Source organism: Nymphalis io, chromosome 4 (assembly GCF_905147045.1).
Source record: "Nymphalis io chromosome 4, ilAglIoxx1.1, whole genome shotgun sequence".
Classification (NCBI taxonomy): Eukaryota; Metazoa; Arthropoda; class Insecta; order Lepidoptera; family Nymphalidae; genus Nymphalis; species Nymphalis io.
Genome location: NC_065891.1, coordinates 1,621,920 through 1,646,089, shown reverse-complemented (window position 1 = coordinate 1,646,089; position 24,170 = coordinate 1,621,920). Strand labels below are relative to the sequence as shown.

Below are 24,170 nucleotides of genomic sequence, written 5' to 3'. Positions count from 1 at the left end.
ATTTAATTTCGACCAATCAAAACGTTTTGTCACTGACATTGTCAGTCGTGTGTTTATAAGTACGAACGAACACGAAGTTCCCTACGTAATAAGCGCTGAAATCGTGTGCTCATTTATAATAAATACATACTCGGTGAGTTTTATTATTTTTTATAATGATAAAGTAATGTTATTTGTATTCGAAAAAGTACGAATCTCATTAATATTTTGCTAGCTCAGTGATGTGGTTTAAATGGTATTTTTAGTATTACATTCTAATTTTATAAGCAAATGGCTGCCGAGTGCCGAAGTAAAGTGACACTATACATAACACAGGCCACAATTCGGTATCAGTAGTGGTGAGTATCTATAGCAATACATCGTGTAGATACGTCATATTAAAGACACAAAACTTGACAGATTTTTAAATTTAGGTTTTGTATTTAGTATCTCTTTGTTTTAATTTTATATTATAAATGATAAAATATTGTTGATTTGAAAGTGCCACATATTTATTGTTATGTATATTTTTTTATTAATTCGGATCTTTAACAGTTTGACAACGAGTAAAAGTCCCTATGGTTGTATCATAATTAGAATTGATTTTTATTACTGTACTATAATAAACTTTTTTTTACTTTAACTTATTGCAGTAGGACAAAAATGTAATTGGCTAAATCTGAGTATACTAAGTAGAACAGGAGAAAATAGTGTTATATTTGGTACAGGTTTGGTTTCTGGCAATGCACCGTTTTAGAGAAAATTAAAAATAACTTTCATAGCCTATATAGCATTTAAACAATTCAGAATCGCAACTGCCTTCGACTATGCGAGATATGCTGCCTCTTTGAGGGCTGTATGTATGAATCGCAGAAGGTTCAGTTTAATAAAATCACTAGGTCTATGTATGACAAGACCACGCAAAGTCGAAAGTGTTAAAAAAACTGTTATATGCTAAGAAAAAAATAAATATATATATGAAAAAATCATCGAAATAAACCACAACAATAATTACATGAACACTTCATATTCATTATATTCGCACAATTGACAATTTCGTTTAGCTTTTGGAATTATGGCACAAAATTCCACATTTTTCATCTTTGTCAACCCTTAAACAAAATAAGTTTTCCAGCTCTCAAACGTTACGTTATATTCTACATGTTTACGCATTTAAAGGTTTGGTTATAATAGTTTTTGGTAATTTTTTGAAAAACTGTGCGCTGCTGTCGTGGGTCGATCAATTTATTCCGTTGTCTTCAAAACATTTATAATATACAAATTAATTTTACGTTATATCAGGTTTATTTTGCTGAGATTAAATGTAACAGATTATATTTACATTTTTTATTTTATTTATTATGGTTATATCTTATTTTTTAAGCGTAGTCGATTATATACTCAAGCATAAAAATTATCTTTAATATTTACTAATATAATAAAGATTGATTATTGTAATTTTGTATTATATGTGTACAAAACGGTTCGTTCTTGTATAAATATTCTGACGGGTAGAATAATCGTTTTAACTTCTGTTACGGTTGGTTAACCACACATTTGTATTTGAGCGAATATTCTGCTCAAATGTTGTCAAACCTCTTGTCTTTTTGGCCGTTTCAAATACTAGTCAAAGCGAAAAAACGACTTGTTTTTTGTTTTGTGTTTTGAAGTCATAAAAATGTAAGTACAAAAGTATTCAATCTTTTTTTTAAATATTTAATTACAGGCTTAATATTATGGTGATTATTTAAGCAGTACGCTCGCTGTATTATTTATTATTAAACTTACAACCATTTTTACCAGATTACTAAGGATTAGTAAGTCTTTTATGGGACAATGTAAACGCTTTTACAACAGGATTCCAGAAAACGTTCAAAAATATTCAATTGTGAAATTTAAAAGAATCGTTAAGGAACGCTTTTGTACTAAAGGACAATACACAACAAATGACTTTTTAAATGATTGCACACCTTGGGAATGAAACAATCGCCTCCAGTTTATTTCAAATTAAAGAAAATATGTATTATTCTGCTATTTTTGAATAGTACTTGTAATTCTAAAGGTTGAGATATAAACAAAATATCCCGCTTAGTTTCTTTTGGCGGTTCTTCTCAAGTCTGAGGTGTTTATTGCCGAACCGGTGGTATATTTGTGATGATTTATGAGTTTCTATATTGAATAGATTTTTGACATTGACTTTTGACTATTTCTTGATAAATTACTTAAAATAACATTTTAGAATAATTGCTTAGGAACTATATATTTCCCGCTGGATTACAGTCAATTTGATCAGATTTGATAAGGATTTTTTTTTTATTGGCAGAACAATCCCGACTTTGTACAGGAAAAATTTGTATTCCATGATGTTTTTAATGATTATATAAATATCGTAATCGTATAATCAGTATTGAGCCATGCAATCTATACTCCTATAATATGTACATCTCACTGCATCCAAGTTCTGTTTTGTATTCGTTTATTCAAATATTTATATATCTGACAGCTTCAAGAATAAACTTTATTTTTATTTAAAAAACTCCAATAACGTGTAATTCATTCTGATAATGATTAATATAGCGTGACGCTAAATTTGAACCAAAGTTATCAAATATTTTTTAAAACAAAAACTGCTAAGCGCCGTTACTTTAGTTTTAACGAAAAAAGTCTTTGCAAGTTGTCGTTTTTCTCTAGTAATTTTGGAGATCTAGAAAATTTCCATACAATTGTATGTATGGCAGCGTTCGCTGGTAAAACGCCCGGGTTGACAGTTTTATCTCTGAATAGGTTATAAACAATTTTTCAAAAGATTTGCACGAAAAAAAATATAAACACAATGTACAAAAGCCTTTGTTTATTCCGAAACTGTAGACAATCATATGAAGGTTTAATATATAAAATTAGTAGCTTTTGTGTGAATCTGAAAAACAAAGAAATAAATCTTATGTATATAGAATATATTTATATATATAGAATAAATGTTGTCAAATATCGTTCACTGGATAAATATTGTGTTTAATATTTCAACGGTATGCACCTAGCAGTGTGAAAGGTTCGATCCCAACTCCCTGGGCTATTGTACCCACTCCTAAAAATAGATATTGGTAGTATTCTTAAAAATAAAGAGAAGCCATGTTATTGAGCAGCGTGTTTAAATTGCCTACCTATTGAAATCTAACTCATATTATGTAATTATTTTGGTGTACATATACATATATATATGTTTCAGAAACTAAACCCCAATTAAATAAAAATTTCAAATACTTGCTGCAAGGAAATACAACCCCTTTAGGGCTCCTAATGCTTTGTTTTCTATGTTAATTTTCCTAGAATACAAACATATTATATAATAAACTCAATTTATGCCAGCCGAGGAAACATAATACAGCCGAGTTGACGTTACTTCTTACGAGAGTTGAAGTTACTTCTATGTTTTGGACGTAAATGGACAAAAATAAATGAGTACATTTTGTACATATTAAAAATCAAAGTATTTTTTTAAACTTTCCTTATTGTAGTAGTTTATAGTATAAAATATGATGCCTTAAGTTGATAATAAAAGAGAAAATTTCTTAAATACATATTGGAAAACTTTCACGATGAAACGTGAAAGATCTTAAGATCGATCGATTGTACGGTAAAAATTATAAGTTTTATTTCCAACCGTTCGGTTGGTAAGTTTATAATAACTAAGTTAATGAACAAGAATAATACCCTAATAAATATAATAGAAGTTTGATTGCCGTTTAAGTTAAAGACAATTGTCCTTTAGGGGCTCACTAGTAAGACTAATAGATTTGGATTTCCTGTTGTTAATTTTTGCAATTTAGATCCATTATTTTGTTTAACCTGTCTGTGTTATACATAAATGCGACAATCTGCGATACAATAAAATAAAAATGTTCTGATTGCTACTTGTATATGGAAGATATATGAGTAAATAGAAACTATAAGATGATTTATTAATAAAAAAAAACCAATTATTTTAAAACACGGGGTTAATACCAACGCCGTTAATACCAACGCATCCGGTTTAGAGATACGAGATATTTAAGTATAAACACCTAAGAACAAAAAGAAATCGGGACGTAAGGACGGGTAAGACTACAAAGTGCATTAGTACTACAGAATGACAAAATAATACTATCTTTTATGCAAAGAGGTTTCTTGGCTCGATACTGTTCGTATTGTGTTTGTTTTTAACTATCCTAATTTAAATATAATATAGGAAGGTAGTACTATTCACGTTACCGTACGAAGTCGTTACGAGTAGGTAACTAGTATTTTATAAATAAAAGTATATGCTTTAAAATAAATATAAGTACTTAACTATTTGATTATAATATCGCTTCTTTCAACACCCTTATCATGTTAATTAGTAAGTAATTTAATGTTATATAAAAAGTACATAATTAGTTAACCGTTAACATTTAAAGAGGTTAATTTGATATATTATATAAACAATAACATTTTATACTTATATAAATTTTATGAAAATACGATATACTTATAGTGTTTTCTTTTTTACATTTTTTATAAGTTTACCAGGGCTTTTTATGAATTGCAATATTGCGTTTAATTTAATGCCATGATAGGCTTTCGTTGATCGTTTACATATATTTTGTAAATATTTACCAAAGTTTTTTATATATTTTAAAAAATGTAACTTCCGTTGTTTGTGTTATAAACTTATATTTCTATAACATCAAAATAATTTTGGTATGTACGTATGGAGAGTACGAGGCAGCGCTAATCGCCTTATTGACCGGTTGCTGGACGAGCTTGTTGCCACTTCGTGCAAGTTCGGTCTCTCTTCGTTTATGTTCCCAAAACGTCCGCTGCGCGTTGAGGGCACCACTGTGCACTTGTTTAGCGTCCTACTATGCGACGTTGCCAAATGTATTGACTTAAATACGAACGAAGACAAAACGTACGCGCGTGGAGTGAAACTTTTGAGCCGGCAGCTTTTTAATTCTGTGAACTTAAAGTGTTTTGAATGCTTACATATTATAATTCGGAACAAAATGAATTATAATTTATAAAGAAATAGGTTTTTTGTGATAAAAACGTATTTTGTGTCGAATACATAAGTGTTTCATTAAAAACAGTATTATAGAAGCTAAGAAAAGACAATAAAGCAAGAGCTTTATCTCATTACAACTAATTCATACAAAGGATATGGTTTCAAAAACATTACAAAACAAAGAATAATTAAAGGCAGCTGAAGCGGAATAAAGAAACTGGTTAGCCGAAAGCGGCGATTGTGATATGGGGGAACGGGGCGCAACGGGGGGCGCTTGGGGTGCGCGCGACGATGCCTCGTGGTGGCCGGGTGGCTCTGGCGAATTACAGCACCAACAACAATTAACTGAAGAGATTGCTAGAAGTACTGCTACTGTAACCCATCAATTATATTCTTACAAAATGACTGGCGGTTTTACAAACACTGGTTGCGATAGTACTTCGTCTCCAGGTTTTGATTATCGTTTAATGACTACTACAAATAACAGGGAAGAATCTCCCCAACAACCTTGGTGGTACGCTTCAGGATCTGTAGAGCAACAGACTTCGTCGCCAACGGTATATTATGAAATTTATTTCTTAACACATGTTTTAATAGCTGGGCAAGTCATAAGTTAAAGATATAACAAAATGACAACCAAAATACTCGAATATAACAACATATTTTAAAACGAAACAATAATAACAAAGAACACGTGCATTTTGTTATTAATGATTAATCATTAATCGGGCAGTCATACCCTTCGGGTATTACAATTGTTTTTTTTCTTTGTCTATGGTTAGCATTTTAATAGTTAAAAAATATTCCCGTGAATATAATTTATGTTATGACTATTATAAATCCACTAAATAAATATAACTTTAATAAAAACATAACTCTTTAATAGTGCGCGGACTTGGGCTTAGCAAATTTTCATAGGTAGAAAATCGGTTTAGGTATTTAAATTAAAATGTGGCAATTTAGTAACAATAATATAAAAAGCCTCCATCTTACAACTCCAACTTACGAAATCTGTTATAGTGACATACCGATTAATTAAATTCAATTATTTTACATTGTAGTAATTATTCCATTGGAATGATAAATATTTTGAATTAGGATATATAATTTTAATTCACTACATGCAATTTCATTTCATATAGATTAGTATATATAAAATTTTATTGACGCCGACGTAAACATTTCTTTGATATTTGTGTATTGTTTAGCCGTGAGAAAATGCCGGTGAAGTAATTGGTAATGTAGTATTTATATTTATTGTTATAAGTATTCAAATTACGTAAAACATAACTATCATTAATATTTTTCTTCAACAAAAAAACCATGAAAAAGTAATCAAATGACTTTGTTTTAAAATCAACCTTACCTAACAACAGCATATTTAACAGAGCAAAAGCTTTAGTAGTCTAGTTGAAATTTCGTGCTGTTTAAAACTTATCAATCTGAATATTTTTTTAAAAACTTTTGGCTTTCAGTTATTAAATATCTTTTAGTTTAGAAGTGTTATATAACATACTCGGATTATGTAACTATGTTAGATACAGAAAATAACAACACAATACATTATTATATAAAATTAAATAAGAAGCGAAATTATCATAATCATTCACTGAAAATCATATTGATACATATTGTTTTCATAGGGGTTTTCATATTATGTATGATACTTTTTTATTACCAACAATATATTATATACTATTTTATATAGAATTGTCTTGGCATGCAATTTTATTTTGTACTTTTCCATAAAATTTGCATATGAGTAATATTTATATTATATTCCAAGGTATTTTTTTTAAATGTAGAATGATAAATGTACATAATAAAACAAAAACTAACACTATTAATACCTTTCATTGATTCGTTTAAAAAAACTTGATTTAGATGATTTGTAACATATTCTCTTATATATGAAATATAGAGTTTAAATTATACATTATAATTATTGGTGGTTTAATAAAGGTGTAATTGGATGTTATGTGGAATTTATAAACTTTTTGAATTTGTGACTTCCATGAATATTTCAAGTCATTAAACACATCATGGTATCTGTTACATTTTAAAACTTTAAAGATGTTGTCTATGTACACAAATAAGTAATCAACTCAAAAACATAACACAGACAATTACTTGAAATCATCTTTTTGTGTCACAACACCTTTTTTCAATTATGTCTTCAAGATAATGAATATGTACGTCTCTAAATTAAACTAATTTGACCGAACTAACAGACATAAGAAAGTTTTTCTAATATCAAATTACAGTAGTATCTGCGCTTTTTAGTAAGCTTTTTGGAGCCTGGTGCAATTTTTTTTAACATGTATATTTAGACTGGCAATTACATTAGTCTTCTGAAATGATCATGGTAGTAAAAAAATAATTTGTTATGTTATAATAATACATATTAATTATTTAATATTAAACCAATAATAGAACAAAATAGTTTTAAGTTTAAGGGCAGTATTTAAAAAAAAAAAAAAACAAAAGTTCTACTTTCAACTTGACTAAATTCTATTAAATAATGAGTTAGGCCTCAGTTGTAATGTATTCTCTAGGGCTTTCAATGAATTAGAATATATGGGTACCGATACAGCTACAGTCAATGTTTTATAACTTGTTTCATAAATAAATATATGTGTCTATTGCATATAAATATTAATCTTGTACAAATTTGTATATAAATATAATTGCCACCTATCTTTAAATCTTCTTTTTGAGTTTCCCTTTTGATTGCATTGTCTGAAATTTATTGGTGGTAGAACTTTGCTCAAGTTCATCAGGGTGGATACCACACACTCATCAGATATTCTACCCCAAAACAGCAGTACTTGGTATTATTGTGTTCCGGTTTGAAGGGTGAGTGAGCCAGTGTAATTACAGGCACAAGGGACATAACATTTTAGTTTCCAAGGTTTATGACGCATTGGCGATGTAAGCAATGGTAAACATTTCCTACATGTTAATGTCTATGGGCATTGGTGACCACTTATCATCAGGTGGCCCATTTATTCGTTCACCTACCAATAATATAAAAAAATATATGAAAAATTAAATGGCTTATGAAGAACACTCCTTGTACAATAATACATATTTACTATGTGTACAATACATCATAACAGTATGTAATTACATGCACAAAAGACATATGCATGCATAAAAGGCGGTGGTAGAAATGGTTAATAATTTTTACAGTGCAAAGGCCTATGTTCGAGATGACTACTTACCATTAGGTGGAACATTTTCTGGTCTCTATAAATACAAAAATAATAATTTATAAATAGAAGGTTATGATTTTGTTTAGCTATGAATATATATTTTTTATTATTATTATTATTTTAGCTATGAAATTTATGTTGTCTTTGTTATATATAACTATTTAGGACATTGATTCAATCATTAATTTTAACTTTTTTGATAAAATGATGTGGTTGTCCACTATTTGATATTTTGTGGTAGAGATAATATTAATATTGAATTATTTTTAATAATTTTACGGGCCGGTTGATGTGGTTGGTAGATACTTGCCGTCGAAGGTTGTGGGTTCGATTCCCACCCAGGACAGACATTTGTGTGCATGAACATGTCTGTTTGTCCTGAGTCTGGGTGTAATTATCTATATAAGTATGTATTTACAAAGAAAAAGTGTATATGTAGTGTATCAGTTGTCTGGTTTCCATAGTACAAGCTCTGCTTAGTTTGGGATCAGATGGCCGTGTGTGAATAATGTCCCAGGATATTATCATTACTATTATTAATGATTATGAAAAGTAAACATTAATATGAGTAATAATAATCGCTGGTAAATAAGTAAAGCAAGGGGAATACAATTAAAATAAAAAGTAATGCTGTAACAAAATATTTGAATTTAATTTTATGAGTTTTACAAAATGCCCAGAGGTAGCTTAGCGAAGTACAAGTCGCAGGTACGATCCCGACGATAGGTTAATAAAAAAAAAAAGCCTAGATGGCCCAGTGGTAAGAACGCGTGAATCTTAACCGATGATCGTGGGTTCAAACCCGGGCAAGCACCACTGAATTTTCATGTGCTTAATTTGTGATTATAATTCATCTCGTGCTTTACGGTGAAGGAAAACATCGTGAGGAAACCTGCATGTGTCTAATTTCACTGAAATTCTGCCACATGTGAATTCTACCAATCCGCATTGGAGCAGCGTGGTGGAATAAGCTCCAAACCTTCTCCTCAAAAAGAGGAGAGGAGGCCTTTAGCCCAGCAGTGGGACATTCACAGGCTGTTACGGTTACGGATAGGTTAATGTCGTATCCACTCAATAGTTGTATGCTTAACTGTTAGTGAAAATAAAAAAATTGGTAATTCTTTGAAAGCTTGATAGTACTTTCCTTAAATGTCAAATTTCTGTTATTTGAATACGATATAGTCTATTTTACTTTTTGGTTTGCTAAGTTAATTTTATTGTTTTTAATTCTAGGGACAAAATCAATCGAGTCCTGATTCTGATCAAAGCAACCATCAAGCCAACGGTATCCAACAGAACCATCAAACTTTACAACAGCAAGCTCAAGAGCAACATCAAATCCAACAAAATCAATTACAACAACAACTGCAACAGCAACAGCAGCAGCAGCAGCAGCAGCAGCAACAGCAAAGCTTGCAGCAGGCTTTGCAGCAGCAAAATCAAAATTTGCAACAGACCCTACAACAGCAACAGAATCAACAGCAAACTCTACAACAGATGCTACAGCAACAACAACAACAGCAGCAACAGCAACAGCAGGTTGACCAGCAGAACAGCCAGCAAAGTTTGCAATTACAAGTGAGTCAAGCACAGGCTCAGGCAATAGTTCAAGCACAAGCAGCCTTGCAGCAGCAAGTAGCTCAATCATTGCAACAGCAGCAGCAAAGTCTACAGGAACAAATACAAGTGGCTCAGCAACAACAAATTCAAGCTGCACTTCAAAGGCAATCTGCTACCTTGCAGGTGAGATAAATAAACAAATTAATTAATAATTTTAATAGTTACTCCTTGTTGAAAATTTTAATTAAAATAACATAATTTTGCTACTCATTCTTTATTTTTTCATATAATTAAATCATTATTAAGATGGTAGTAAGTAAAGGTACATAACAACATATAAAAATAATTTTGTCATTAAAATCAATAAAAATAGTTTTAAAAATAATAATACATATGTCAATTTAATCATGGTTGTCTAAAGTTAAAGCCATTTAACGTCCGATAAAATTAAAGTTCAATTTTGACATTAACACTAATAGAAAAAAAAATACACAGGAGATTAACAATCTAAATTGTTGCAGGAATTACAGCAACAAGCGCAACAGCAAGCTCTATTAGCTCAAGCGACCAACAAGGGCAGGATGCCTCGTGCGAGAGCGAACAACAAGCCGCGCGGCAGGATGACTGCCTATGCCTTCTTCGTACAAACCTGCCGGGAAGAGCATAAGAAGAAGCATCCCGAAGAAAACGTTATTTTCGCAGCATTTTCCAAGAAATGTGCTGAAAGGTGGAATGTGAGTAAAACGACAATATTAATTGTTTTAATTTTCAATTCACTAAACAATTTCCTGTATTATAAGTCCTTTGAAACTCACATTGTGAAATTCCCCTTTGTATTTTTCTTTTATCGTATAAAAAATAGATCTTATTCGTCAATCTTCGGCTTATACACTAGTTTTCGTCCGCTTGTTGTCAGGTGAGTGCCTGTCCTTCCTTAGTGGTTCAAGCTTACTTGATACCAAATTTTATCAAAATCAGTTCAGTGTCCATTGCCGTGAAAGCGTAACAGTAAAAAAAGTCGAGATGGCCTAGTGGTTAGAACGCGTGAATCTTAACCGATGATCGTGGGTTCAAACCCGGGCAAGCACTACTGAATTTTTTTAAAATTCATCTCGAGCTTGACAGTGAAGGAAAACATCGTGAGGAAAGCTGCATGTGTCTAATTTCATTGAAATTATGCCACATGTGTATTCTACCAACCCGCATTGAAGCATGGTGGAATAAGCTCCAAATTTTCTCCTCAAAGGGAAGGAAAAGGGAGAGGAGGCCTTAGCCCAGAAGTGGGACATTGACAGGCTGTTACTATATAACAGTTGCTTAAAGTTATTATTGTAAATGTTATCGAGCAGTGTACAAAATTGATCTGATCTCTTCATGATCGAAATCGGACGGAATTCTCAAGAGACGAGCTAACTGCACAGGATATTATGGATTCGTGAAAAAATGGCGTTTTGAATGGCGTTTTGAATGTCGGTGATATTGTTATCAGAACTTTGAAAATAAAATTAAAGTGAATTGATGTCATAAGGTGGTTGTTGTTGTATTGTAATTAAAGATATATTTTTTTTTTGGAATAGGGTATAGTTAAAAAACGATTTATTATCTTCATTATGGCTTGAAGTTCTTGTTTTATTTATATTTCTAGTCTAGTCTAGCTAACATTTACTTTACCTTACTGAAAAATGAATCGATCGCTTAAGTATATTAACGTGACAGACTCTAATGCTATGTACAAGCAACCATCTCCATGGCGATGAAATAAATTGCATAACTTACAATTAACTTTACGTAGTTCTTACTTTTCATACTATCTTTCGATCTATGGGCTCTATGGGAACGCTCAAATGGGCTACCCTATGGTAAACGTTCACCAACGTGCATCGTTCATCATAGACATGAAACGCATCAAAACAAATGAAGATCAAATTTTATTTTATCTTCATGATGCGATTTAAAAAATATCAACGTATTGTTAGAATGGAAATATAATGTAGTTTATTTTACAAGTGTTGAAATTTATATAGAATTTATAGCGTTGGAAGTTTTAGAATTTTCATTATTCTACACTCATACATCTAAATATGTATATGTCCCATTCTCCAGACAATGTCAGAGAAGGAAAAGCAGAGGTTCCATGAGATGGCGGAACAGGACAAGAAGCGGTACGACTTGCAGATGCAGAACTACGTCCCGCCCAAGGACGTGAAGGTGCGCGGGCGCAAGCGTGCGCAGGTCAAGGACCCCAACGCCCCTAAACGATCGCTGTGAGTTTATGGTCGTGTTTTTTTATATTTTACATATCCTAGCTTAGGAAACTTTTAAATTGTTTTAAAAATAATTGAAATGTAGTAAATTTTAAAATGTGTTAAATTTCGTATCGTAATTATTATTAATAACCAACAGGTCAGCGTTCTTCTGGTTCTGTAACCATGAACGTTCAAAGGTGAAAGCCATCAATCCGGAGTACACGATGGGAGACATCGCCAAGGAGCTCGGCAAGCGCTGGGCGGCCGCCGACCCCGACACCAAGTCCAAGTACGAGGCGCTCAGCGAGCAGGACAAGGCGAGGTACGACAGGGTAAGTACACATCGCCTTCGTAACGCGTCGGTACCGTTCGCACGGAACTTAACTCCGTAAGTCTCCGCAGGTACCGTCAAAAGAAAAAACGGTTAATACCTATTTCATAATGAATAGTTCGTGATGCGTAATTAGATAATTAGTACCAAAAGCATAAGCAAAAAATATGTTATTAAAAAAACAGTTTAGGAGATAATGGTAGAGGAAAATTTCATTCAAACTAAGGCTATAGGTATATATTATATGTATAAATAAAATACATATTATATTATTAATATAATATTATTGATCATAATTTTTTGCCATATACCCCTTTTTTGTTCTAAAATACTCTTAACAAAGTTTGCCTGCATGAGATTGCTCGGAACAATCAGGTCTCATTTGCACATTTCTATTATTACATCATATATTGCACGTTTTTTTAGGAGATGACAGCATACAAAAAAGGACCGCTGGCATTAGTTCAGCAACAGCAGCAGCAGCCCGAACCGGAGGAGGAAGTCGGTGACTTTGAAGCCGATGATGAGTACAAATAAATAAGATATTGTTGTTGTATGTAAAACACCCTGTTATATTTAGAAATCATGTGACAGGACCAAGCGAAAGTCTGCTGGACTAAATATATAAAGCGGAGTTTATGTTAAGTTGTCCTCTTGTTATATTTCTGGTATCACTACTACTGTAAGTTTGTCTGTCATATATGATTACGGGACAGGTTTCATCACAGATAAAATTACATTAGCTTTTTTTTTTTTTTTGAAATACGGGTCCACCTGTTTTAATTTTAGAACTGACGAAATTCCTAATTTAAAATAATAAATTAACTGATAAATTGTTTTAGATTTATATTTTAAGGGCGATAGCAGGTGATGCCCAAGTATTATTATATCTTTTTTTTTTTTTTTTAAATATTGTAACCTCTAACGTTTTATTGGTTTTGAGTTTGAATGAAAGAACTCGAATAATAATTACAGATCTGATTTCTTTAAAATGTAAAGATTTTTTGTTGGAATAGTTGTACTCTGTCGGAAATTATATGGTTGTGCCGAATTTTAAACGGATAATTTCTATGTTTTGTTTATTATTACGTCACAATTAGGATTTTATAGTGGCTGTATGATATCACACTTCTTAATTTCGAAGAGTGGCTTTATAAGTCTAATAAAAATGTATTTTTCTATTAATATGCTGTTATTATTAAATGTATTTTTTATAATTTTCTAATATCAAATTTTCATTATAAATCTATAAAGCTAGTGGTAAGCTAGCCCTGGGTTATAGTTTTGGCCCTTGACGAGGTTATTATTATTAGAGTACAATAGTTGACACATTACAATGCATGCTCATCATTAGCTATCTATTAGTGTTTTTTCATATGAAATTCACATCTTACCAATCAATTAAAATGCTTAATTAAAGTATAGATATTTTGCTGTCGAATACATAACATTCGTTTTTTTTTATGGACACAATACGACCATTTTTTTGTTAATAAACATAAAGTTCTTATAAAATAAATAATAATTATTAAAAAAATGTAAGTACCAAGTGTGATATGATATAGAAACTTAAAATTTATGATTTCATTCTATGATTTTCTTTTGAAATATCCAATAACATTTTAAAAGTTGATATAACCTTGAAGTATTGTGGTGTTACCATCCTTTAAGTGTAATAAAGTGATGTTGCCTTATATTTTCGTCGTGGCAATACATAGTTTTAGTCCGATCAAAGTGTTAGTCATTTGAGGTTATTTAAGTAAATTATAAGCAATTCTCAAGTGAAAAAAAAAACAATATTACGTAAGGAAAGCACGAGTGAACAGTAATTTGTAACATGTATCTTTAAATTGTAAATAGTTAATTTGTTAGTTACATAGGAAAATTACATTTCTTTATATTTTTAGATTGTTATGGTTAAAATTTTTAATTTGTTTGAATAAAAAAAAAAAGTATAAATATCACATATAGGAGATTTATAAAGCGATGTTTATTTTTTAACGAAATTCATTTAATGTATTGATAATGATGTTTGTGTTATATGAAATAAAAAAAAAAAATTATAAAATTAAATAAACAAGTGTACATAAAGAACTGCAAGAACGTGATAGTACTTAAATTTTAAGCGTAACTGATTAAATTAATGTATATATAGCTGTAAACGTACCTCAGGACACGTCTTACCATATTATTAATTTGATTGTTATTTATTTGTCGCATCTGCGTTACCATAGAGGCGGTAGGGTAGGGCACGAAATTACACTAAATAATTAAAGTTGGCTTTATATATAAAAATTTAAACATCGATTCTGTCTATGGATATATAAATGTATAGTAAGTAAGTAGTTGAACAATGTCGACAAATGTCAATGCCAATGAACAACTGTCTTCTTCCTTCGAATGTCAAATCAATGATGAAAGAAAGAGAGAACAGTGTTCATCTAAACGACCGCTAAAAATTTTTAAAGTAAAAAAAATGCTGTAAAGCTTAGATAGTTCTAGATCATAAATTGGGTCATTCTGTCCCCCTACCTGCTCTATTGTGACATATGCGACAAGATGGCGTGGTCCAGTTATGTTTGGCGAATGTTTTAGTGACTGAGGAATTGTGAAAAAAAAAAGATTACGAAAAACCGTTTAAAATTTTATAAATTAAAATTTGTATATATATATTGTTTATTATAACGAATTCTTTATATATAGTTTATTTTTAATTGATAAAATATTAAAATTAAAATGATAATTCAAAGAAACTCAATTCTTGTTTATAATCTCATATTAATTTTAGCTACATTAAACTTCCGTCGAATATTATTATTATTATTTCGAAATTGTAGCACAAGGACGTTTATGAAAAAGAAAAAGTAATTCTAAACATATATAAATAGTTTTTATTGAGCAACGCTACTTTTTTAATTAATAATTAAAATTAAAAAGTTTCGACCATTGCCTTATACCAAGTCATATAACATAAGTCAATACATTGACGTTAAAATGTTTGCCACTGTACCGCAAAGAGCAGTCATAGAGCCAGAGTACTATGATCACAACGAAATATTTTGCAATAACATTAAACTTTGTATATGTAGTCAATTGGATTAAAACTGATATTTTTATATAAGTGTATCTATATAGATTCCTATGTTTTTAACTTTTCAAAGGTAAGATGGTGTTAACTTTTATATATGAAAACATAGGTGTTTAAGGTAAGCGTGTAATGAGGCAACATTGTTTTGAATTTTGTGATCTGTACAAAACAATATAGTAAATCTTTTACACTAAAATTGTTCTTTTATTTGTATTTAAAGTCGCGTTGATTGATATTTCCTATCTTTGTCACTCACACACACTTCTTTTTGGGACGTTTTGAAACCTTTTATCGCATTATGCGTTTCCCCACGGGCGTTTTCACTGGAAAGGTGGGGTATGTGGGACTCGCCGGGGGCGCTTTAAAACTACTACTACCACTAACCACGTAATTTTCACCTTCATATTTAATTTAAGTGCGAAATATTAAGTTTACGTATAAACATACGTAAACTTAATATTTTGAAAAGTTCAATGCTTTTGTTTTTCAAAGAAAGAATTTACGTAATGATTAAAAGGCACAATACTACGTTGTTTTGGTAGATATGAGATTTATGGCGTTTTCGCGTTTGTGCATGGCCACAACCATCGCGTTTTGGTAACTAGGCAATCTAAAGCATTAGGGTTCAAGATTATAGTATTACAATATTCTGCTCTTCGTATTTGTTCCTCATGAAGTATGATGATGAAATTTGTGATTCCTTATCTCTAATTTTGTTGACGGTACTTAGGAGTGATTCATATTTCACCTCCTGTGTGGCTGTCCAAGTGGAGAACATATTTTCAAATTTATTCAAATTTTTTTATTTATTATTATTTTTAAATAGTATATGTTACCAGACGAGCATATGGGCCATCTGATGGTAAGTGGTCACCAACGCCCATAGACATTGGCATTGTAAGAATATTAACCATCGCTTACATCGCCATACAATGCGCTACCAACCTTGGGAACTAATATGTTAAGTCCCTTGTACCTGGCCCGGAGAATGAGAAAAGAAAGGATTAAATTATTAATTTACTTAATATAGGATTTGCGAACTAAAGTTTTTATTTTCTGAGTAATATCTCTTACATGTATTTTATAATTGTTGTTATAAATTTACATTGAAAAAATAAACATTTGGTCAAAGAAATAACATGCCTTCTAACTGACATTGACCAAATTTAAACTATAGAATTTGTATTTAATATTGATAAACTCGAATAGAATAAAGAAGCCTGAATTCATTCAAAAATAATTAATGATTTTTTTTGTAAAAAAAAAATTCCAACGATAAAAAATATATATGAACGTTCGGAAAGTTGGCTTAACAAAAACACACCTTTAATTTGAAACTTCATTTATTTTATAAAAATAAATGTTTTGACGACAAATAGTTTATAATATTCGGGGTCCTTATGAATGTTTACTCTTACGGGAGATCCCATCAGAAATGTTTCAAGACATTGTAAAAAATTCAGTTTTTACAAAAGTTACTTTTTATCTTAAAACATTAACAACGTTACATTTTCACATCTACGTAATTATTCTAATAACGGTCGATCACTTTAATTTTTACATAATAAATATAATATTGGCGTTTATGAAAATAACTGTTCTAAGTCAGTGGATTTTTTTTATTTTATAGCAAAACCCGGGTTTCTATTGTTATAAGACTAAGTCATAGCAGTGTCGTTACACGACACTTCTACTTAAAAAGGTATAATGAAGATAAATACATTTTTTATATATATAAAAAAAAATATCTGTCTTAAAAATCGTTACCATAAAACAATGTAACCCGAGTTTTCTTGGAATATCTAAGGGTAGAGATATATTAACCATAAAAACGTAACTAAAACAAAAGTTTAAAAATAGAATCTTAACATTCTGATTTTAAATGTTAAATTATATAAAAGTCACGCAATGTTCATTATTTAAAATTAAAAGTGGGATGCGCGCGCATTCTATTTGGAGGCTCACAGTATTGACCATTGTGTTAGGCAATGAATTTAAGGAAAACAGCATTTTGTTCAAAGGAACTTTATCATGCGTTACTTGAAAATTACTATAAAGATTTTAAGTAAGAAATTTAGATCATATTTTTTCTATTGATTACGTGGGAGATAATCTAATCTTATTCCAAGATCTAAAATAAAGCATGGGAATAGTTTATTATAACATTGATTAAAAATTTAACTATTATATAAAAAAAAATAAAACAAAAACAATCGACTGCAGTACATTGAAACTAATTTTACCGTTACAAAATGTAACTAATACATTAAACAGTTAAGTCTTCTCTATAATTCTAGTTGACTTTTATTACACACAAAGAATATCCGTATACCAGGCTAATGACGAAAAACAATATGCTATGCCACTGCGACTAAATAATTGTAACCTGCGATCGTCGTGCCTTATGGCCGATCATTATAATATGTATCGCAGCACCGTCCTAAGTCGCAGGAGCACAGTATACCTGACGAAAGCTCGTTCCAAGATGTAACGTTCATCCAACGTTCCTACACATTATACAAATATACATAATAAGATTAAATGCCGTTAACTAATATCACGAAAATTAAGCAAACGAAGCCGCTCCTACGAGATCAAACTAAAAACCTAGTCCGGACCTTTTCCTCCTGTTCTAATTTCAAACGATAAAACCGAAACATATCTCTAAAGGAAGCGTGCTCCGGACGAATACGAACCAAATCGAATACCCTGATCTTTAGCAAATAATACAACGTAATGACCGATTTTGGTGTCAGTGTCCTAACGTATTTACACGGCTCAGTCGTCGGGGCTCCGCTACGAGGGGTCGACCTCGTGCGGGTCGGGCGGCTGCTGCGGGATGTAGTTCCAGCGCGCGCGCACCTCGGCGGCGGGCGCGGCGGCGCGGGCGGCGGCGGGGGCGGCGGGGGCGGCGGCGCTGGCGGGCGACGGGGCGGGGGAGGGCGCGAGCGCGGCGCGGCGCGCGCGCACGACGCCGAGGTGGCGCTGGATGTAGTGCTCGTGCGGCGCCAGCGCGGCCGCGCGCGCCAGGCACTCCTCCGCCACGCCCAGCTTGCCGCGCTCCACCGCCACCACGCACAGGTTGTGCAGCGCCTGCACGTTGTCCGGCTCCAGCTCGAGGATGCGACGGTAGCACTGGAACGTTTACGTCGAGATATCGATTCGACATTGCAGCATTTCACTCATTGATTACTGTTAAGTCTACTCGGAAAGAAAATGTTTTTTTTTTTTTGGTAACTCGATGTAAGTAATGTCCGTCATCAAAATATATTTCAGTTTATAATTATTAAACCGGAAACGCGAGTCACTTACGCTTTCAGCTGCATCCAGATCTTTAACAGAGTTGATGTAAATATCCCCGAGGAGTACTAGTGCCTTCACGTGGTCTGGATGGTGCCTGACTAGTTGTTTCAGAAACGGTGCAGCTTCTAAGGGCCTTCGTCTGTCCGCCAAGAGCAGGGCCAAGTTGAACAGAGCCGATCTGAAGTCCGGTTTGAGATGCACGGCGGCCCTGAACCACCGCTCGGCGCATTCCGCGTCGCCCTCGTCCATACAGACCATGCCGAGATTAAAGTGTACGCGCTCGTTTGTTGCTGAAAATTTAAAAATAAGACCATTGTTGATATTTTACATACCTAACTATCATACTTCATAGTCTAAGCGACGACCGCATAAGGGTGGTCATAAATTTAAGGAAAAAAATACACTTTATTACTTTTTGGATATTAGATAAATAATAAACCATTGGTCTGGCGGTCTGTAACTTGACTGACTTCTTGACTAATACAGACCCATCTAAGTTTGCAAGGTTTTTGGCACAATGACAACGTAAGGTATGGTTAATTTAACGGTCTTGCAAAGCCAATGTGTATCGGCGCTGGTGCCTACTTACCATCAGTTGGTTCACTTAGCAAACACGTAAGGAATTATAAATAAAAACATTTTACATGAACAAAATGGTTGGTGCTTCTGCGTAACGCAATCCTATGTATTGTATTTACTACCATCGCAGTGGTAACGTACAAATTCACAATATAAATCTGTCTCACCGTCTTTATCAAGCAGTTTTAGTAACCGTTGTCTTGCAAGATGCCTCAAATCTGCTGCTCCCAGCTCTTGCAGGAGTATGGCCGAGTTCAACAGCGCCTGCTCATGTTCCGGTTCAAGTTCAAGCGCTTTGTCCAAGTAAGCGAGAGCTTGGGAGGCTTTACCTTGCTCCAATAACACCACACCTAACTGAAAGTTAGAATTATATAATTTTATTACGTAGATAGACAAACAAATTAGGCTACTTTAATTTACCGTTTCTAAAGTTTACAAATACATATCTTAAAGTTATATTAATATTTGATAATTTAACTAATACTGCTATGGAGTATATCATAACTTATTAATAATACACTTACGTTATAGTATATATCCGGGTTACCGCTATCATAGAGCAAAGCTCTTTCGTATACTTCCTGCGCCTCCTTCGTCCTATTTAATTTTATTAAAATATCTCCCCTATTTATATACGCTTGTGTATAATCAGCTCGCATGCTAATGGCTTGTCGGTATAACATATCTGCTTCCTCCAACCTGGTAGCATTCTTCGATATCAAGTTTGCTAAATTCAGGAAAACGTTTAAATGATTTGGAGCTATTCTTGCTTGGTATGATTCTCCTGGTTTTGCTTTTGGTAGTAGAGATTTCGCCTTAACATAAGCGTCCTCTGCTTCTTGATATCTACCGAGGTGGTTAAAAGTTCTTCCTACGTTAATATGAGCCCCAACGTCGTCTGGTTGCACATTGACCGCTGTTTTAAAGAATTCTAATGCTTCCGCATATTTTCCTTCTGCCTCTAAGGCGTGTCCAACATTATTATAGAGCTTCGCATTGTTTCGATTGACCTAAAACGAACATTTTAGTTTAAAAAGGTCAAAGGTTATCATATTTTTTATTGAACAGTAAAGAATAATTATTTACTTACTTTGAGTCCTGAAGCAAAAATGGAATATTCAGTCTTCCAGTCCCAGTTCCTTACATACGTTTTGGCACTAAAAGCCATTAGAAGGAATATAAGAGCAGCAGCGGCTAGTTTAGCCCGTTTTTTGGCTACCAGTCGCCATCCATGAGCAACCAATAGGCACCATCCCATAGATGGCATATAAAGAACACGCTCAGCCACCACGAAACCCACAGGAAAAAAAAGATTGGAAGCTGGAAGAAATGGCAATACTAGCAGTGCCAATCCCTGGAAGAGACGAAATGTTTAATTAGTTTTCTAAATCATTACATCTTACTTTAAGAACACAAACAAAATTTATAATACCATTGACAAAGCTGAACAGCGTGTCCTCAAAGCGTGTATTGCACCAGCAATCAAAGTCGTAGCCAATGCAAAAGTCGCTAAGTTTCGTGGGTCCCGCCATGAGCGGACTAAAGCAACGGTTCCCATCGTCCAGTCACAGCAGAGCGCTTCTGGCAAGGTTAGCAGCCAGGCGTTTAGCGCGGGCAAGTAGGCGAAAGTCAAATGCCTGTAAGATATAAATGAAGGTTCAATTTTTATTTCAGTAACTTAAAAAAATAAAGACCTTTTTAGGAGTAATAACAAAACTAACTGAAGATAATATTATATATTGTTTGGCTTTTTATCGAATAAATAGAAGAAGCTGCCGATAAACTCTCAACGAGATACTAATCGTCGTTTTATGTATCTTTAGTAACTGATTTTCAATGTGAATCAAATTAAACAATTAAAATAAAGGATCATGTTTCTGACCTTGCTGGAGGTAAGGCAGCACCAGCGGGATTGTCGAATCTTGTGAAGACGGGTAACTGTGCGCCCATTACATGTAGTCTCGCAGCGAGTAGCGCTAGAGTTGCACAGCATACCGTAGCAACGCGTCGTGCGGCTTCCCCACACGCACATCCCCAGCCCCCTTTTCCCCAATATTCGAACCATGATCTTCCAGTGTTGTTGCCGCGGCGCTGGTAAATTATTATATGTGCAAATTATTATAAACATATCTAGCACTAGTTTTTATAACGGATATATTTCGAATGTTATATGGCAGTATCAGCAACTCACAGTTCAATAAGTGTTTAATGATGGTTCGTTATTTTTTATAAGTCAATTATAAGTTATTATTTTCAATGAAACCAACTCAATGTCTCTGAAATACCCTATTTACTTGTTTATAATTATAAAAATAAATTAAGTTTAATTCATAATGAAAAATATTTGTTTTGAAATACACGTTTTTCATGCAAACTGCAGGTGAAAAAAATCCACTTCGCCGGCTTAATGAATGGGTTGAGGGCAAGCGAATGATGATGAATGCATTGATTAAAATAGAAGTTACGTATAATATGTATGAGGTTCGTCTACTCTTCAACTTCATACATAAAATCACATTATGTTTAAAGTTGCGTTTGTTCCGGTACGTTCGAAGTTTGAAACTTCGATCCGTTTGAACATATATATATTTCAAATCAAGTATCCTAAGGACGCTATTTAGCTAGACGCGTCACACGAAGTTTCCTGGAACGGTTTGATATTAGCTTTGACGTTTAACGTCATTTATTATCTGTATTCACGTAAAATTTTGCACCCCTTGAACGCGATCGTATTTATGCTAAATGGCGCTCGGCAAATTAAATGACTTTAAATTCTTATCACACGTTTTATAATGTATTAAAAATATATATATATATATATATTCCATTTATAACTTAAGAAATATATAATTTAATTTTAAAAATAAACACAAAATATCTCTGAAGTCTTCTGGATTATTTAAAAGTTAGGAAAACGCGATTTTTTTAGGAAAATTATATATTCACAAACACTTATTTAATGGGGATGGCTTTCCTATCATCCATCCACTCGCTAATAGAATGGACTCCAACTCATTAACTTCAACTTTCAGTCGATCGCCATAACAATTTATTTGTATATACAAATCTGTATATACGATAATTATTTATATATACGATCGATACGATAATTTATTTGTATATACGATCGACTGAAAGTTGAAGTTTATATATATGTATACACAGGCAGGATAAAACATGCCAGGTTTTGCTAGTAATCATATAAAAACTAAAACCGACATTTCGATTTAATGCCAACTTATAAAATAATTTAGTGTTTTCTCTTTCTGGCAGATCATTTTCTTTATCTACCTCTCATATTTACACGCATAATGTTGGTTCCTCATGTACCTACACGTAACAACTATACAAATTCATTGTGTTAGCAAATTTAAGAAGCTAATTTTAATTTATTTCTAATATATGTAACGTAAGTGTAGTGGTGAATTTTCTAAACAATAATTTATATTTTTTTACTATATTTAGAGAAATTTATTGTGTTGTGCAATCGAATCTTACCTTCTGTGCAACAAATAGTTCGTAGACAACGCAAACAGCCGTGATGGTGATGCCTTGTTCTTTACAGAGCATAGCAATGCCTACACAAGCTGTACACGCAGCTACGTAGCGCCAATCTAGAGAAAAAATATTACTTTTAAAGTATTTGAAACTCGCGTAAATATATTAGTAGGATTTATCGTTATTAAAATATAATACACAATACTGTAGATATACTAATTAGTAATCAAGCGATTAAATTATATCTCTTTATGTAATTTATTTAGCGATCTCTATGTAATTTATGGAGCGACAAAAGAGCAATATATTATATATAGTACAAAAAGGCATTTATGATTATAGAAATAAGAATAAGAAAAATATATGAATTAATTTTGAACGGTGAAAATTATTGACAGCGTATCACAAATTCAATCGATTTTTTTTTATTTTTGAATTAAATAGCTTAAGAGTCCACGAAGAAATATTATTATATTTCTAATAATAATAGAATTATTGTTAGATAGTTTTGTGAATGTATACATTATGTTATGAGAACGTATAAAGTACATCGGTGAAAGGTTTGACTCCATTATTTCAACTACTGTCTCAAGCAATTCAGTTCAAAGTTCTCAAAGATTGGGCTTATCACCTACTTAACCGCAGGGCAATGGCGGCCTGAGTAAGGCACGGCCTTTCAATGACACAATAAGAACCTTTAGGCTGTACTTTATGTAAGCAAGTCAAAGAGGGTTGAAAATGTCATGGTGTATGGATGTAGTGTCTCTGTATACAGGTTTGTATAACCCTAATAGGGAAAGGAGGATTATGTATCTTAGATGCTATGCATTAATACATAAGCATCGAAAAAAGTTTTAGAACTGAACATGAAAGGAATGTAATAGAACTCATGCTATCTTAGAGAAACTGGTTCCCGAAAATTTCGTCAACTTTAGTCCAAAATAATAATAGACGGTTGAATTTCATTACGATGAAATCAAAAGATGAAGATTTCATAAGAAGTTATTTTAAAAATTCAAAGATTTTTTTTAAATTGATTGCCTTTCTAAAACGATTCTTGGTAAATAAGGAGCACATACGATTTAACCCGACCCAACCTCAGTTAAAATTTTTAACAACATTAAGTCAGATCAGTGTTGAAAGGAAAATGTACGTCATGTGGGAACTCCCCAAACATTTGCGATTCCATACGAGCTTAACAAAATTACATTCCTGTTACATAGGTAACGTGAAAATTTGAGCAACCTTTGGTAGCTGGGATTTTGGAGAAAGTTTTCGTACTCGAGTTCTCGTACTTCACCCCCTAGAATTAAATTATTTTCAGTACTTACTGGATTCGAGTACAACTTTC

General features: G+C 32.6%; 2 protein-coding genes across 3 annotated transcripts in view; one reads left to right on the top strand and one right to left on the bottom strand.

The window, feature by feature from the left end:
* The first annotated feature begins 61 nt into the window (after positions 1-61).
* Positions 62-14,613, top strand: LOC126781686 (high mobility group protein DSP1). 2 transcript variants are annotated; one of them, XM_050506654.1, is made up of 6 exons: positions 62-133; positions 9,448-9,957; positions 10,296-10,508; positions 11,878-12,038; positions 12,178-12,352; positions 12,778-14,613. In XM_050506654.1, the coding sequence occupies exons 2-6, from the start codon at positions 9,712-9,714 to the stop codon at positions 12,886-12,888; spliced, it is 906 nt and encodes a 301-aa protein (XP_050362611.1). In that variant the 5' UTR covers positions 62-133; positions 9,448-9,711; the 3' UTR covers positions 12,889-14,613. The 2 variants fall into 2 exon arrangements, with proteins under 2 accessions (XP_050362611.1, XP_050362610.1); XM_050506653.1 differs by lacking the exon at positions 62-133 and adding an exon at positions 4,913-5,556.
* Positions 14,614-16,764: 2,151 nt separating this feature from the next.
* LOC126781765 (protein O-mannosyl-transferase Tmtc3) overlaps positions 16,765-24,170 on the bottom strand; it is a 175,648-nt gene continuing 168,242 nt past the window's right edge. Inside the window, exons 5-13 of the mRNA XM_050506801.1 lie at positions 22,820-22,935; positions 21,204-21,412; positions 20,754-20,958; positions 20,412-20,675; positions 19,846-20,331; positions 19,489-19,675; positions 18,752-19,032; positions 18,390-18,574; positions 16,765-18,356 (exon numbers count right to left, since the gene is read on the bottom strand). Of these exons, the coding sequence (XP_050362758.1) occupies positions 18,236-18,356; positions 18,390-18,574; positions 18,752-19,032; positions 19,489-19,675; positions 19,846-20,331; positions 20,412-20,675; positions 20,754-20,958; positions 21,204-21,412; positions 22,820-22,935 (2,054 nt within the window). The 3' untranslated portion in view covers positions 16,765-18,235. The remainder of the gene's footprint in view (positions 18,357-18,389; positions 18,575-18,751; positions 19,033-19,488; positions 19,676-19,845; positions 20,332-20,411; positions 20,676-20,753; positions 20,959-21,203; positions 21,413-22,819; positions 22,936-24,170) is intronic.

Bases quoted from the DNA above. Each gene is read 5' to 3' on its own strand.
- LOC126781686 (XM_050506653.1), top strand. From the start codon at position 5,245: ATGGGGGAACGGGGCGCAACGGGGGGCGCTTGGGGTGCGCGCGACGAT. The intron at 9,958-10,295 runs GTGAGATAAATA...AAATTGTTGCAG, and splicing joins GGCAATCTGCTACCTTGCAG to GAATTACAGCAACAAGCGCA. The intron at 12,039-12,177 runs GTGAGTTTATGG...AATAACCAACAG, and splicing joins AACGCCCCTAAACGATCGCT to GTCAGCGTTCTTCTGGTTCT.